This window comes from Oncorhynchus mykiss, chromosome 25, assembly GCF_057628025.1.
Source record: "Oncorhynchus mykiss isolate SJ-2025 chromosome 25, ASM5762802v1, whole genome shotgun sequence".
NCBI lineage: Eukaryota > Metazoa > Chordata > Actinopteri > Salmoniformes > Salmonidae > Oncorhynchus > Oncorhynchus mykiss.
In genome coordinates, this window is record NC_143046.1 from 18508777 (window position 1) to 18526240 (window position 17464).

General features: G+C 41.2%; 1 protein-coding gene across 4 annotated transcripts in view; it reads left to right on the forward strand.

The window, feature by feature from the left end:
* Positions 1-17464, forward strand: part of slc7a2 (solute carrier family 7 member 2) — a 56476-nt gene that overhangs the window by 22750 nt on the left and 16262 nt on the right. For 2 of the 4 annotated variants that reach the window (XM_090220304.1, XM_036969862.2), the window contains exons 2-8: positions 5633-6016; positions 6167-6322; positions 7694-7859; positions 10205-10341; positions 10521-10743; positions 14968-15104; positions 16611-16713. In XM_090220304.1, the coding sequence (XP_090076430.1) occupies positions 5647-6016; positions 6167-6322; positions 7694-7859; positions 10205-10341; positions 10521-10743; positions 14968-15104; positions 16611-16713 (1292 nt within the window). In that variant the 5' untranslated portion in view covers positions 5633-5646. Of the gene's footprint in view, positions 1-5632; positions 6017-6166; positions 6323-7693; positions 7860-10204; positions 10342-10520; positions 10744-14505; positions 14646-14967; positions 15105-16610; positions 16714-17464 lie in introns of all 4 variants that reach the window. The other 2 variants (XM_090220303.1, XM_036969861.2) reach the window with 1 other exon arrangement.

Here is a 17464-nt window from a genome sequence, read left to right on the forward strand (position 1 = left end):
GTTAGCTCATAGTTGTAATAACTGCTTAAAAAGTTGTAATATTGGCTTAAAAAGTTGTAATAACTACTTACAATGTCAGCTTTTATAACGGTAGTGCTTCAAGTGTTAGCAATACATAGCAGCCTCTATCAAAGGGATTTGGTAAGGCATTATGAGGACCTCCCTCTGTTTAGTGCAACTCAACTGTATTCTGAATTGGCCATAAAAGAGGTCAGATTGGTATGTTAATGTATTGTCAGATGGAGCATAGCATTTCTCTGGGATGAAAAGGACACACTTTAATGGGCAACACTGTGTTAAACAAAAATACATTGAGATGGTAGTCAGTGTTCTTTAAAAACACACTGAGATGGTAGTCAGTGTTCTTTAAAAACACACTGAGATGGTAGTCAGTGTTCTTTCAAAACACAGTGAGATGGTAGTCAGTGTTCTTTCAAAACACAGTGAGATGGTAGTCAGTGTTCATTAAAAACACAGTGAGATGGTAGTCAGTGTTCTTTCAAAACACAGTGAGATGGTAGTCAGTGTTCATTAAAAACACAGTGAGATGGTGGTCAGTGTTCTTTCAAAACACAGTGAGATGGCAGTCAGTGTTCATTAAAAACACAGTGAGATGGTAGTCAGTGTTCATTAAAACACACTGAGATGGTAGTCAGTGTTCATTAAAAACACAGTGAGATGGTAGTCAGTGTTCATTAAAAACACAGCGAGATGGTAGTCAGTGTTCTTTAAAAACACAGTGAGATGGTAGTCAGTGTTCTTTCAAAACACAGTGATATGGTAGTCAGTGTTCATTAAAAACACAGTGAGATGGTAGTCAGTGTTCTTTCAAAACACAGTGAGATGGTAGTCAGTGTTCTTTAAAAACACAATGAGATGGTAGTCAGTGTTCTTTCAAAACACAGTGAGATGGTAGTCAGTGTTCTTTCAAAACACAGTGAGATGGCAGTCAGTGTTCATTAAAAACACAGTGAGATGGTAGTCAGTGTTCATTAAAACACACTGAGATGGTAGTCAGTGTTCACTAAAAACACAGTGAGATGGTAGTCAGTGTTCATTAAAAACACAGTGAGATGGTAGTCAGTGTTCATTAAAAACACAGTGAGATGGTAGTCAGTGTTCTTTCAAAACACAGTGAGATGGTAGTCAGTGTTCATTAAAAACACAGTGAGATGGTAGTCAGTGTTCTTTAAAAACACAGTGAGATGGTAGTCAGTGTTCTTTCAAAACACAGTGATATGGTAGTCAGTGTTCATTAAAAACACAGTGAGATGGTAGTCAGTGTTCTTTCAAAACACAGTGAGATGGTAGTCAGTGTTCTTTAAAAACACACTGAGATGGTAGTCAGTGTTCTTTCAAAACACATTGAGATGGTAGTCAGTGTTCATTAAAAACACAGTGAGATGGTAGTCAGTGTTCATTAAAAACACAGCGAGATGGTAGTCAGTGTTCTTTAAAAACACAGTGAGATGGTAGTCAGTGTTCTTTCAAAACACAGTGATATGGTAGTCAGTGTTCATTAAAAACACAGTGAGATGGTAGTCAGTGTTCTTTCAAAACACAGTGAGATGGTAGTCAGTGTTCTTTAAAAACACAATGAGATGGTAGTCAGTGTTCTTTCAAAACACAGTGAGATGGTAGTCAGTGTTCTTTCAAAACACAGTGAGATGGCAGTCAGTGTTCATTAAAAACACAGTGAGATGGTAGTCAGTGTTCATTAAAACACACTGAGATGGTAGTCAGTGTTCACTAAAAACACAGTGAGATGGTAGTCAGTGTTCATTAAAAACACAGTGAGATGGTAGTCAGTGTTCATTAAAAACACAGTGAGATGGTAGTCAGTGTTCTTTCAAAACACAGTGAGATGGTAGTCAGTGTTCATTAAAAACACAGTGAGATGGTAGTCAGTGTTCTTTAAAAACACAGTGAGATGGTAGTCAGTGTTCTTTCAAAACACAGTGATATGGTAGTCAGTGTTCATTAAAAACACAGTGAGATGGTAGTCAGTGTTCTTTCAAAACACAGTGAGATGGTAGTCAGTGTTCTTTAAAAACACACTGAGATGGTAGTCAGTGTTCTTTCAAAACACATTGAGATGGTAGTCAGTGTTCTTTCAAAACACAGTGAGATGGCAGTCAGTGTTCATTAAAAACACAGTGAGATGGTAGTCAGTGTTCATTAAAACACACTGAGATGGTAGTCAGTGTTCACTAAAAACACAGTGAGATGGTAGTCAGTGTTCATTAAAAACACAGTGAGATGGTAGTCAGTGTTCATTAAAAACACAGTGAGATGGTAGTCAGTGTTCATTAAAAACACAGCGAGATGGTAGTCAGTGTTCACTAAAAACAGTGAGATGGTAGTCAGTGTTCATTAAAAACACAGTGAGATGGTAGTCAGTGTTCATTAAAAACACAGTGAGATGGTAGTCAGTGTTCATTAAAAACACAGCGAGATGGTAGTCAGTGTTCACTAAAAACAGTGAGATGGTAGTCAGTGTTCATTAAAAACACAGTGAGATGGTAGTCAGTGTTCTTTCAAAACACAGTGAGATGGTAGTCAGTGTTCATTAAAAACACAGTGAGATGGTAGTCAGTGTTCATTAAAAACACAGTGAGATGGTAGTCAGTGTTCATTAAAAACACAGCGAGATGGTAGTCAGTGTTCACTAAAAACAGTGAGATGGTAGTCAGTGTTCATTAAAAACACAGTGAGATGGTAGTCAGTGTTCATTAAAAACACAGTGAGATGGTAGTCAGTGTTCATTAAAAACACAGTGAGATGGTAGTCAGTGTTCTTTCAAAACACAGTGAGATGGTAGTCAGTGTTCATTAAAAACACAGTGAGATGGTAGTCAGTGTTCTTTAAAAACACAGTGAGATGGTAGACAGTGTTCTTTCAAAACACAGTGATATGGTAGTCAGTGTTCATTAAAAACACATTGAGATGGTAGTCAGTGTTCTTTCAAAACACAGTGAGATGGTAGTCAGTGTTCATTAAAAACACAGTGAGATGGTAGTCAGTGTTCATTAAAAACACAGTGAGATGGTAGTCAGTGTTCTTTCAAAACACAGTGAGATGGTAGTCAGTGTTCATTAAAAACACATTGAGATGGTAGTCAGTGTTCATTAAAAACACAGTGAGATGGTAGTCAGTGTTCTTTCAAAACACAGTGAGATGGTAGTCAGTGTTCATTAAAAACACATTGAGATGGTAGTCAGTGTTCATTAAAAACACAGTGAGATGGTAGTCAGTGTTCTTTCAAAACACAGTGAGATGGTAGTCAGTGTTCATTAAAAACACAGTGAGATGGTAGTCAGTGTTCATTAAAAACACAGTGAGATGGTAGTCAGTGTTCTTTCAAAACACAGTGAGATGGTAGTCAGTGTTCATTAAAAACACAGTGAGATGGTAGTCAGTGTTCACTAAAAACAGTGAGATGTTAGTCAGTGTTCATTAAAAACACAGTGAGATGTTAGTCAGTGTTCATTAAAAACACAATGAGATGGTAGTCAGAGTTCATTAAAAACACAGTGAGATGGTAGTCAGTGTTCATTAAAAACACAGTGAGATGGTAGTCAGAGTTCATTAAAAACACAGTGAGATGGTAGTCAGTGTTCATTAAAACACAGTGAGATGGTAGTCAGTGTTCATTAAAAACACAGTGGGATTGTAGTCAGTGTTCATTAAAAACACAGTGAGATGGTAGTCAGTGTTCTTTCAAAACACAGTGAGATGGTAGTCAGTGTTCATTAAAACACAACGAGAAAAACACAAATGCTAAATTGTTGTTGTTTCAGCTTGGGACTGAAGTTAAATCTTCTTATTTTCAACCGTGCTGGTTGAAAATAAGAAGATTTAACTTCAGCCCCAAGCTGAAACAATTCATTAAAGAGCAGTGGGTACAAACAGTTGTTTTTTCCACTTCCTAGACATAGACAAATACATCAAATGAAAAACCTGCATATAAATACATTGTTGAAAGATTTTGTTGCGAAGCTCCCCCACAATCAAAGTAATACAAAGAGACAGTGTTGCGTTAAAGCCCAGCGAGGTTATGCGTTTGAACTTCTGCATTTTCTCTTTATAGATGTACGGTACAGCAATTAGTAACCAGAGCCAAAGTAATTGCCCTATTGTATCATATGAGTACCCTCAGGCCCCCTGTTCAGCCATTTGAGTCTTTAGGTCTAAGTCCCAAATGGCACCATATTCCCTCTATAGTGCACTACCTTTGATGGTCCCTGGTCAAAAGTAGTGCACTATGAAGGGAATAGGGTGCCATTTCTGACCCCAAGTATAGGTCTGCATGCACTGTACCCCCAGACAAAGGGTTATAATGAGGTTACAATGAGGATCTGCTATATAGTGACAGCAAAGTGTTGGCCAATACTCTCATCTTCTGACACACATATGACATGATTAATCAATGGTTTGCTCTTAACGGCTTTCAGCTGTCAAAATCTGGTACTCGTTTTTAATTGCAGCTTGAGGTGTTTTTTTTAGGATTCATGAGGGGACTTTTTAGGAAGGTCTGCTCTTCTATAGGATTTATGAAGGGACTTTTTAGAAAGGGCTGCTCAAACTCAGAGGAAGCCCCGTGCCAAAACAAACTGGCCTGCTGGAAGACTTCAGTCTTCACAATGGATTTGCCTCCTGAATGCTAAAATGAGCCCCTATCCAAATATATACAGCAAGAACGTCAATAGTAACCATGGTGTTATCTCAACTAGCTTGATCCCCACCCCCCCTGAGTTGTAGCTTTGATGAGACATGTCCCTATCTCCACCCGTACTATAATAAAGAAAATGCATTTCCTCAGCTTTGTCTGTGTTCTGTATCAAACCGTATAGTGTGTGCCGCACTATACACACACGCAGTTACACACACGCAGTTACACACCCACAGTTACACACCCACAGTTACACACCCATAGTTACACACACACACACAGACACACGCACGCACACACGCAGTTACACACCCACAGTTACACACCCACAGTTACACACCCACAGTTACACACACACACACACACACACACACACACACACACACACACACACACACACACACACACACACACACACAGTTACACACCCACAGTTACACACACACACACGCAGTTACACACCCACAGTTACACCCACAGTTACAAACACACACACACACACACACACACACACACACACACACACACAGCACACACACACACACACGCACTTACACACCCACAGTTACACACCCACAGTTACACACACACACACACACACACACACACACACACACACACACACACACACACACACACACACACACACACACAGTTACACACCCACAGTTACACACACACACACGCAGTTACACACCCACAGTTACACCCACAGTTACAAACACACACACACACACACACACACACACACACACACACACACACACACACACACACACACACACACACACACACACACACACACACACACACACACGCAGTTACACACCCACAGTTACACACCCACAGTTACACACACACACACACACACACACACACACACACACACACACACACACACACACACACACACACACACACACACACACACACACTAAACCATGTTCTACCCTCCCCCAGTCCTTGCTGGCGGGATGATGGGTCATGTGTTGTCGTTCGGCCGCTCCCTGGTGAGGAGGAAGGTGGTGGATCTCAACAGTCTGGAGGACTCCAAGCTGTGCCGCTGCCTGGGTACCGTGGATCTCATCGCCCTGGGCGTGGGTAGCACCCTGGGGGCTGGGGTCTATGTTCTGGCTGGAGAGGTGGCCAAGGGAAATTCAGGCCCCAGCATTGTGGTCTCCTTCCTCATCGCTGCCCTGGCCTCTGTCATGGCGGGCCTCTGCTATGCTGAGTTTGGAGCCCGTGTGCCCAAGACTGGCTCAGCCTACCTGTACAGCTATGTAACAGTTGGAGAGCTGTGGGCCTTCATCACTGGCTGGAACCTCATCCTCTCCTATGTGATAGGTGAGTTTGTTATAGCGGTCTAAAATACTATACTGCCCGCATTAACTTTTATTTTGAAGGTAACATATACTATGCTGAGTTTGACTGCTAACGGAACATAAACATTTCTACTCTAACGGAACATTTCTACTCTATATTCCCCTCTCACAGGCACCTCCAGCGTGGCCAGGGCTTGGAGCGGGACATTTGATGAGCTGATTGGAGGACACATTGAGACGTTCTGCAAGACCTACTTCAGCATGAACTCTCCAGGCCTGGCTCATTACCCAGACTTCTTTGCAGTCTGTCTCATTCTACTTCTGTCAGGTAAAGAACTGTAGCAACTGTGGATAACTGAGCTCCTGTTTAGAACTCTACCTCTTTGTCCCAAATGGCACCCTATTCTCTTTGTAGTGCACTACTTTAGGGCCAAAGGGCCCTGGTCAAAAGTAGTGCACTATATAGGGAATAGGTTGCCATTTGGGATGCACACTACATCTGATCCCCTGACTGTCAGATCTGTATATCAACAGAAATTGGAATGGGTATTTTTTCCATATCAATGGGCATTTGTATAAGCAGCAATTTTTTGGTCCACATTTTCAATGTAATAAGGAATGGCAGAACGTTGTTTGGTGAGTGGTAGTACTCACATGGTGGAGAGCCCTCTTTCCCTGAATGTCTGCCTTGTCGGTGTCAGAACTACCCAGGCAGTGCTCCTCTCTGTTCAGGAGAACTGACAAGCCCTCTGTAGCTACTGTTACACATTACACAGAAGCTTGACATGGCTAGAGAGTTCAGCACTTTCAGAGGGACACTGTGTGTAGACGTCAACAAGACTTTTCTGTGAAACAATCAGAAACAGTTAAAAGTCATCATGTGCTGAGCCAAAAACTCTCAAATGCAGTGATTGGATTACTCCAATGTTCCGGAAGGCAAACCTCCATAGCGATGCAATGTTTGCTGTTCTAAAGGTCTTAGATACTGAGAGTAGTTGTGTTAGTTTCCTAGGGTTAGGATATGATAATAATAGACCTTTTGGTTTGGATCACCTGACAAAATTACCAGACATGTAATACATAAAACATCATCTCAGATCATAGGTGATAGGTATTTAACAAGATGTAAGATAAATATTTCACCTTTCTTCAATACATGGGCTGGAGGTGTGTAACATTCTTCACATATCATGGATAGGTTATTTTCTAAATGCAATCCGTTACAGCTACATGTCCAAAATTGTAATCAGTAACGTTACTTTTGGATTACCCAAACTCTGTCATGTAATGTGATTACTTTCAGTTACTTTTGGATTACTTTCCCCTTAAGATGCATGAGAAGAAGACAAAAAGGATCCAAATATGTGTCATCGTAGTGGTCTCTGATCTGTGGTCAGACTCGCTCAGGTGGAACAAACTTAAACTTGTCAATGTATTTTTTCGCAAACATCCTTTCTGAATTTAAAAGTAATCAAAGAATTAATAATCTATTTTTCCAAAAGTATCTGTGATCTGATTACAATATTTTAGCTGGTGACGTAACTGATTACAGTTACAGGTTTTTTGTAATCGATTACATGTAGCTGATTACAAGTAATCATTTACTCCCCAACCCTGCACGTGACAATATTCAGTAAGTTGAGTCCCTGATGCGGAGTATGTTGGACTCCATATTCTTATTTGTTGTTTCCTCCCTCAGGCCTCCTGTCGTTTGGAGTGAAGGAGTCAGCCTGGGTGAACAAGGTCTTCACTGCTGTCAACGTGCTGGTGCTCTTGTTTGTCATCGTCTCTGGCTTCGTGAAGGGAGACCCACTCAACTGGAAAATCTCTGAAGAAACTCTCATCAATGTCACCATTGTTAAACGGTAAGGATTGGAGGTGGGTCTCCTCGTTTCACAAGATTTCTTATCGATGTGGCCTGTTTGGCTGCAGACCCTGGCACATGTATTCCAGAGTCAGCATGGGTATTCCAGAGCCAACCCATGCTCTTATGACTCAAAATCTCTCCTACTTTCCTGTCTCCTCTTCACTGTCCTATCTCAATAAATACAATATGCATGTACAGTGCCTTCAAAAAGTATTCACACCCCTTGACTTTTCCACATTTTGTTGTGTTACAAAGTGGGATTTAAATGAATTTAATTGTATTTTTTTGTCAACGATCTACAAAATGGAAGCCAAAACTCTAACATTGGTAAAAAATTAAAAAAAATAAAAAAAATATATATATATATATATATATGAAAAATAAAACACTAATATATCTTGATTACATAAGTATTCAACACCCTGAGCCAATACATGTTAGAATCCCCTTTGGCAGTGATTACAGGCTGATTCTTTCTGGGTAAGTCTCTAAGAGCTTTCCACACCTGGATTGTGCAACATTTGGCCAATATTATTTTCCAAAATTATTCAAGCTCTGTCAAATTGGTTGTTGATCATTGCTAGACAAAAATCTTCAGGTTATACCATAGATTTTCAAACAGATATAAATCAAAACTGTAACTCGGCCACTCAGGAACATTCACTGTCTTCTTGGTAAGCCACTCCAGTGTAGATTTGCCCTTGTGTTGAAGGTGAATTCATCTCCCAGTGTCTGGTGGAATGCAGACTGAACCAGGTTTTCCTCTAGGATTTTGCCTGTGATTAGCTCCATTCCATTCATTTTTTTATCTTTAAAAACTCCCCAGTCCTTAAAGATTACCCATAACATGATACAGCTATGATATGCTTGAAAATATGGAAAGTGACACTCAGTAATGTGTTGTATTGGGTTTGCCCTTAACATGACACTTTGTATTCAGTATTAATTATTTAAATATTTTTATATTTAACCCTTATTTTACCAGGTAAGTTGACTGAGAACACATTCTCATTTACAGCAGCGACCTGGGGAATAGTTACAGGGGAGAGGAGGGGATAAGAATGAGACAATTGGAAGCTGGGGATGATTAGGTGGCCATGATGGTATGAGTGGCAGATTGGGAATTTAGCCAGGACACCAGGGTTAACAGCCTTACTCTTATGATAAGTGCCATGGGATCTTTAGTGACCACAGAGAGTCAGGACATCCGTTTAACGTCACATCCGAAAGACGGCACCTTACACAGGGCAATGTCCCCAATCACTGCCCTGGGGCATTATGATATTTGTTTTAGACCAGAGGAAAGAGTGCCTCCTACTGGCCCTCCAACACCACTTCCAGCAGCATCTGGTCTCCCGTCCAGGGACTGACCAGGACCAACCCTGCTTAGCTTCCTTCATTGGGATACTTTAGTGCCTTGTTGCAAAAAGGATGTATGTTTTGGAATTTTTATATTCTGTACAGGCTTCCTTCTTTTCACTCTGTCATTTAGGTTAGTATTGTGGAGTAACTACAATGTTGTTGATGCATCCTCAGTTTTCTCCTATTTCTCCTCTCCTATTTAGGCTTGCCATTAAACTCTATAACTGTTTTAAAGTCATCATTGGCCTCATGGTGAAATCCCTGAGTGGTTTCCTTCCTCTCTGGGAACTGAGTTAGGAAGGACTCCTTTATCTTTTTAGTGACTGGGTGTATTTATGCACCATCCTAAGTGTAATTAATAACTTCACCTTTCTCAAAGGGACATTCAACGTCTGCTTTTTTTAATGTTATTTTTACCCATCTACCAATAGGTGCCCTTTCCCTGGTCTTTGTGGTTGAATCTGTGTTTGAAATTCACTGCTTGACTGAGGGACCTTACAGATAAGTGGATGTATGGGGTACAGAGATGAGGTATTCATTCAAAAATTATGTAAAACACTATTATTGCACACAGAGTCCATGCAACATATTATGTGACTTTTTAAGCACATGTTTACCCCTGAACTTATTTCAGCTTGCCATAACAAAGGGGTTGAATACTTATTGACAAGACATTTCAGATTTTGTAAACATTTTGAAAAATATAATTCCACTGACATTATGAGGTATTGTTGTGTAAGCCAGAAACAAAAAATCTCAATTTAATCATTTTAAAATTCTGACTGTAACAACAAAATGTGGAGAAAGTCCAGGGGTGTGAATACTTTCTGTAGGCACGCATCCTTTTATGCATTATAATAATCTATACTTGAATATGCTCACAATCAATCACCATATGTCCCACTACTAACATTATTAACACTGAAATGTGTCAGTAACGTTTCAGTGTGCCCCTCTGTTTACCCCCCTTCTGTATTCCAGTAACCTGTCTGTGACTGCTAATGTGACCAGTGATTATGGTGCAGGAGGGTTCATGCCATTTGGCTTCAGTGGGACCCTGGCTGGAGCTGCCACCTGCTTCTATGCCTTTGTCGGATTTGACTGCATCGCAACAACAGGTGTGTCTTTTAAGACAATACCCAACATCAATGTAGATCATTCCATCTCAAAACATGCACTATCATGGATCAACAAGGTACCTGGTTTGCAGAGTCAAATAATCCCAGAGGTCAACCTAAACCACTGGGGGATCTAAATCTAAATTTGACCTGTCTCTGTGTATGCGTGTGTACACCAGGTGAGGAGGTAAGGAACCCTCAAAAAGCCATTCCCATCGGCATCGTGGTGTCTCTGACGGTGTGCTTTCTGGCCTACTTCGGTGTGTCTGCTGCCCTCACCCTCATGATGCCCTACTACCTACTGGATGAGAAGAGCCCCTTGCCCATGGCCTTTGAATATGTGGGCTGGGGCCCAGCTAAATATCTGGTGGCTGTGGGGTCACTGTGTGCCCTGTCAACCAGGTAATGGACATGTCCTGTGCATGCTTGAATGTGATGCTATTCACAGGATGCTTACCGTGTAGCTTTCCGTTAGGTCAAATGTGATGAGACTCAATAAAGACAAAGTAATACATGGAATAACAGGTTTTTAATTGTTTTGGTGTTTTAACTAGATTTCTCTGGGTTTCATTTGGGGAAAATTATTTTTAAAAGAGTTCAAACAAATCTATAACATTGAGTATTATTATCAAGGCAATTAGCCTATCCAGCTCAAAATAATGTGAAATCTACAATGACTGTCTATGTGTTGGATTGATTCTCATGGCTAATTGTCCTACTTGCCAAGCTGCGGTCATTGTTTTGAGAGAACTGCCTGGCTTGATGTGCTATATCTCTGGGTTGATGATATTGGCTGTTTGACATGTTTCTGTCTTTCTTATCCTTTGGTTCACTGAGTTCCTTCCTGGGTCCTGGGCTTCCCACTATAGAGCCTCATACTGTAACACACATCAATCAATACATCAATCTCTGACAACTCTACTTAAGTAATTATTGTGCAATATAGTGTATTCGGAAAGTATTCAGACCGCTTCCCTTTTTCCACATTTTGTTACGTTACAGCCATATTCTACTTTTTTATTTTTTTATTTTACATGTTCTCATCAATCTACACACAATACCACAGGTTTCCTCCTGATGAGATGCTTGGCATTCAGGCCAAAGAGTTTAATCTTGGTTTTATCTGACCAGAGAATCTTGTTTCTCATGGTCTGAGAGTCTTTAGGTGCCTTTTGGCACACTCCTAGCGGGCTATCATTTGCCTTTTACTGAGGAGTGGCTTCCGTCTGGCCACTCTCCCGTAAAGGCCTGATTGGTGGAGTACTGCAGAGATGGTTGTCCTTCTGGAAGGTTCTCCCATCTTCACAGAGGATTTATGGAGCTCTGCCAGAGTGACCATCGGGTTCTTGGTCACCTGCCTGACCAAGACCCTTCTCCCCCGATTGGTCAGTTTGGTCCAGGTGGCCAGCTCTAAGAAGAGTCTTGGTGGTTCTAAAGTTCTTCCATTTAAGAATGCTGGAGGCCACTGTGTTCTTGGGGACCTTCAATGCTGCAAACATGTTTTAGTACCCTTCCCCAGATGTGTGCCTCAACACAATCCTGTCTTGGAGCTCAACGGACAATTCCTTTGACCTTTGACCTTTGACCTGCTTGGTTTTGGCTCTGAAATCCACTGTCAACTGTGGGACTATATAGACGGGTGTGTGCCTTTCTAAATCATGTCCAATCAATTGAATTTACCACAGGTGTTCTCCAATCAAGTTGTAGGAACATCTCAAGGATGATCAATGGAAACAGGATGCACCTGAGATCAATGTTGAGTCTCATAGCAAAGGGTCTGAACACTTATGTAAATAAGGTATCTCTGATTTTTATTTTTAATACATTTGCAAAAATATCTACAAACCTGTTTTCATTTTGTCATTATGGGGTATTGTGTGTAGATGGATGAGGGAAATTTCATCCATATTTGATCCATTTTAGAATAAGGCTGTAATATAACAACACGTGGAAAAAGTCAAGGGGTCTGAATACTTTCCGAATGCACTGTATAGTACTTGACCAAAACAGAATAATTTCAAACCTTGATTACATTGGGATACGATCACAGATGCCTCTCTATTTATGCGTGGGAATATATGGGAACAGATTTCTATTGTTTTCTAATTTCCTGGTGATTTTATAGTCTTATGTCCAACAATTATTTGTATTTTTTTTGCTCTGAAAACTTGGGGGGGGACAAATAAAATAACCTGCCGGCCATCCTGTTGGGAACCTTGATATGAAGTATTCGGCCCCTTTGAACTTTGCAACCTTTTGCCACATTTCAGGCTTCAAACATAAAGATTTAAAACTGTATTTTTTTGTGAAGAATCAACAACAAGTGGGACACAATCATGAAGTGGAACGACATTTATTGGATTTTTCAAACTTTTTTAACAAATCAAAAACTGAAAAAGTGGCCGTGCAAAATTATTCAGACCCTTTACTTTCAGTGCAGCAAACTCTCTCCAGAAGTTCAGTGAGGATCTCTGAATGATCCAATGTTGACCTAAATGACTAATGATGATAAATACAATCCACCTGTGTGTAATCAAGTCTCTGTATAAATGCACCTGCACTGTGATAGTCTCAGAGGTCCGTTAAAAGCGCAGAGAGCATCATGAAGAACAAGGAACACACCAGGTAGGTCCGAGATACTGTTGTGAAGAAGTTTAAAGCCGGATTTGGATACAAAAAGACTTCCCAAGCCTTAAACATCCCAAGGAGCACTGTGCAAGCGATAATATTGAAATGGAAGGAGTATCAGACCACTGCAAATCTACCAAGACCTGGCCGTCCCTCTAAACTTTCAGCTCATACAAGGAGAAGACTGATCAGAGATGCAGCCAAGAGGCCCATGATCACTCTGGATGAACTGCAGAGATCTACAGCTGAGGTGGGAGACTGTCCATAGGACAACAATCAGTCGTATATTGCACAAATCTGGCCTTTATGGAAGAGTGGCAAGAAGAAAGCCATTTCTTAAAGATATCCATAAAAAGTGTTGTTTAAAGTTTGCCACAAGCCACCTGGGAGACACACCAAACATGTGGAAGAAGGTGCTCTGGTCAGATAAAAACAAAATTGAACTTTTTGGCAACAATGCAAAACGTTATGTTTGGCGTAAAAGCAACACGGCTCATCACCCTGAACACACCATCCCCACTGTCAAACATGGTGGTGGCAGCATCATGGTTTGGGCCTGCTTTTCTTCAGCAGGGACAGGGAAGATGGTTAAAATTGATGGGAAGATGGATGGAGCCAAATACAGGACCATTCTGGAAGAAAACCTGATGGAGTCTGCAAAAGACCTGAGACTGGGACGGAGATTTGTCTTCCAACAAGACAATGATCCAAAACATAAAGCAAAATCTACAATGGAATGGTTCAAAAATAAACATATCCAGGTGTTAGAATGGCCAAGTCAAAGTCCAGACCTGAATCCAATCGAGAATCTGTGGAAAGAACTGAAAACTGCTGTTCACAAATGCTCTCCATCCAACCTCACTGAGCTCGAGCTGTTTTGCAAGGAGGAATGGGAAAAAATGTCAGTCTCTCGATGTGCAAAACTGATAGAGACATACCCCAAGTGACTTACAGCTGTAATCGCAGCAAAAGGTGGAGCTACAAAGTATTAACTTAAGGGGGCTGAATAATTTTGCACGCCCAATTTTTCAGTTTTTGATTTGTTAAAAAAGTTTGAAATATCCAATAAATGTCGTTCCACTTCATGATTGTGTCCCACTTGTTGTTGATTCTTCACAAAAAAATACAGTTTTGATCTTTATGTTTGAAGCCTGAAATGTGGCAAAAGGTCGCAAAGTTCAAGGGGGCCGAATACTTTCGCAAGGCACTGTACATGTTGGCATTAAGAGTATTGCCCATTAATACATCAATAACTCTCCTCTCCTCTGGGTCTTCTGGGTCCTCTGGGTCTTCCTTCAGGCCTTTTAAAGGCTGCAAAATAACACCTGAGCAATGTCCTATTTGCAATAACCTTCAGAGAGCTTCAGGAAAGGTGATAGTGGGGATTCTGTCAGCAAAAGTTGGAAGAATGGGGCCATAAGACAAGAAATACACTGTCTCTGTGATTATGCTCTTTAGCTTTGGTGAAATTACTTTCCTGTTTGTCCTTGTGCATAACGTGTTTGTCCTTGTGCATGTCTCTGCTGTTCCATGCAGTCTGCTGGGTTCCATTTTCCCTATGCCACGTGTAATCTATGCTATGGCAGAGGATGGGGTGCTTTTCAAAGCCTTAGCCCGAATCAATCCTAAGACGAAGACCCCGCTTATTGCCACAATGAGCTCCGGTGTAGTTGCAGGTGAGAGCTGGGGAAAGTGCTTTGACATCACTGCTGCTGAAACTGTATCCACCAATCAACTGTGAAAGGATATTATGCAGATAAAATTATCCTTTCCCAAAAGGAGAGTAACAAGTCCGGTGACTTTGTCAAAATTCACCAAAATGTCCCCCGAACCCATGTTTTGACCAATCATAATTAATCAAAACATCTGTTGAAGTTTCTATTCTATTTGGTCAGAGTTTTGTGGGCTTGGTACAGACGAACACTTTCACAGTTGTGCAGGTGTCCATTCCTTCTCAAAGTGTCTTGTGTTTGAACCCTGACCCCTCTCTCTCCTTAGCCTGTTGGGCTCCATGTTCCCTCTGCCCCGCATTCTCTTTGCCATGGCACGAGATGGCTTACTGTTCAAATTTCTTTCCCAAGTGAGTAAGCGCCAGTCGCCTGTGGCTGCCACCATGGCGGCGGGCACTACCGCGGGTAAGCTCCTGAGGAGGCCTTGTGTGGCATCTCGTCTGCTGTGGTTACGTTGTGTCATCGTTGGGTTAATTGCATCTAATTCTGCTGGTGATTAATGCATGCCAATGATGTGCTGCTGGTGGTGGAAGCATGATGGAAAATCCCTCTCACATCAATCAAACTCTCTTGATGGACTTGTCCCATCCATTCAGTTAGGCATAGTAGTAGGCCTAATTATCAGTAGAGCAGGGGTACGCAGCTCCAGTCCTCTAGGCTTTTGAAGCCCTCTGTTGCTCCTAACTGATCAATTAATTTATCAGAGAAGCTACACAGCTGGTTACCCAACCAGACCTATTATTCTCTGATCAGAAGACAAAATCCAACCCTAGAGGACCAGAGTCGTGCTGTAGCTCTGCAGTCAGCAGACCTATAGAGGACCAGATTAGTGCTGTAGCCCTACAGTCAGCAGAATCATTTAATAGATGAAAGCTTCTCCAGGTTCAGTATAGTCCATAGGTGTGTGTCTCTACTCTGCTCACTGAGACTAGGGCTAAGGCTATAAGGTTATCAGGCTATAAGGTTAAAGGTTATCAGGCTATAAGGTTATCAGTCTATAATGTTATCGGGCTATAAGGTTATCGGGCTTTAAGTGTATCATGTTATCAGGCTATAAGGTTATCGGGCTTTAAGTGTATCATGTTATCAGGCTATAAGGTTATCAGGCTATAAGGTTAAGACATATAGTGCTGTCTGCAGGGTTTCTCCCAGTGAGATGGCTGACTGCAGGGTGCAGGGTTGAGGGACTTTGATGCCAGCAGGTGTTTTTTCTATATTTATTATGTAATATTTATTCATCCAGGAAGTCCCATAGAGGTCAGAATAACTATTTTACAAAGGGTGCTAAGTACATGTTAAGGTGGGGGTGGGTCTTGGGACGGGCACAGAGAGCAGCTGGTACCAGCGTGTAGACCCAGTAGAGTACACAGTGCCTGGTAGAGGAATAGTAGGGGTTGGGGTTTGTTGTGAGCAGCGCCTCCTGACATACCGCTGGTCTATGTTTGAACCATGCAGGGGTGATCAGTCCCTTACTGTGGTCAGGTGCTAAGATACAAGAGAGGGAGCTGAGCCAACTCCCCAGACTATCTCACACCAACTCCCCAGACTAGGTTGCCGTTTGCGATCCAGTCTTAGTTTTCATTTGAACCCTGAGAGAGTTTTTGGTTGAAGGCACCTGCATCATATACCCTAAACACCTGTGTCTGTGACTGTCTGTAATAGCAATCATTGACTGTGCGGTGCATCACCAAAACACTTTCTACTGTCCATTGGGACAATAGATTAGAAACCTGCTTTATTAATGACTGTGTAATTCTCTGTAATATGCTGTATAAAGATGTAATGAGTGGGGTTGTGGTTGTGTTGTATTTTGGTTCATTTAACTCTTAATGTAATCATTATTAGTCATGAATAAGTATGAACAATGAACGTTTGTATCTGACTTGTGTCTGTCTCATCCCCATTCCTCAGCAATCATGGCTTTCCTGTTTGACCTAAAAGCCTTAGTAGACATGATGTCTATTGGAACACTCCTGGCCTACTCCCTTGTTGCTGCTTGTGTTCTCATTCTCAGGTGAGTGATGGTTGGACACATCCCCAGGGTTGTTGCAGCTATTAACCGAACTATTATGCTTCATTTCTATCTAATTAAAAACATATGTTCTCCAGTGGGTTAGTTGGTGGGAGCATGGTGCTGGAAACACCAACTTTGTGGGTGTGATTCCTACAAAGGCCAAATATACTAAATAGGTCATTCTTGAATTGCGTTGGCATTAGCGTCTTTTGACTTTGCAACCATAGTTGCACATAGTTTTACAAATAGTTGCACATTATACATGTTTTTGTCTATACTGAACTGTTTATTAGTTATGAAACACAATGCAAGTAATTCCAAACTTTACCTTAATGCATTGTTTAAAGTACTAAGGGCAAGCAAATTGGCTTGTCCCAGTAGTAATGAGAGTTTTGGGGATTTAAAGATTTCTAACTAAAATTTTGAATGCTAGAAAATAAACAAAAGTATGTATTATATTGCATCGATCAATAACCAATGATAATAATACTGTAACCGTACAAACCTTGGTTTCATGCATGTTAACATTAGAAGCCTCCCCCATAAGTTTGCTTTATTCACTGCTTTATCACATTCTGCCAACCCGGATGTCTTAGCTGTGTCTGAATCCTGGCTTAGGAAAACCACCAAAAATTTCACATTTCCATCCCTAAATAGAACATTTTCCGCCAAGATAGAACTGCCAAAGGGGGCGCCGTTGCAGTCTACTGCAAAGATAGCCTGCAGAGTGCTATCTTACTATCCAGGTCTG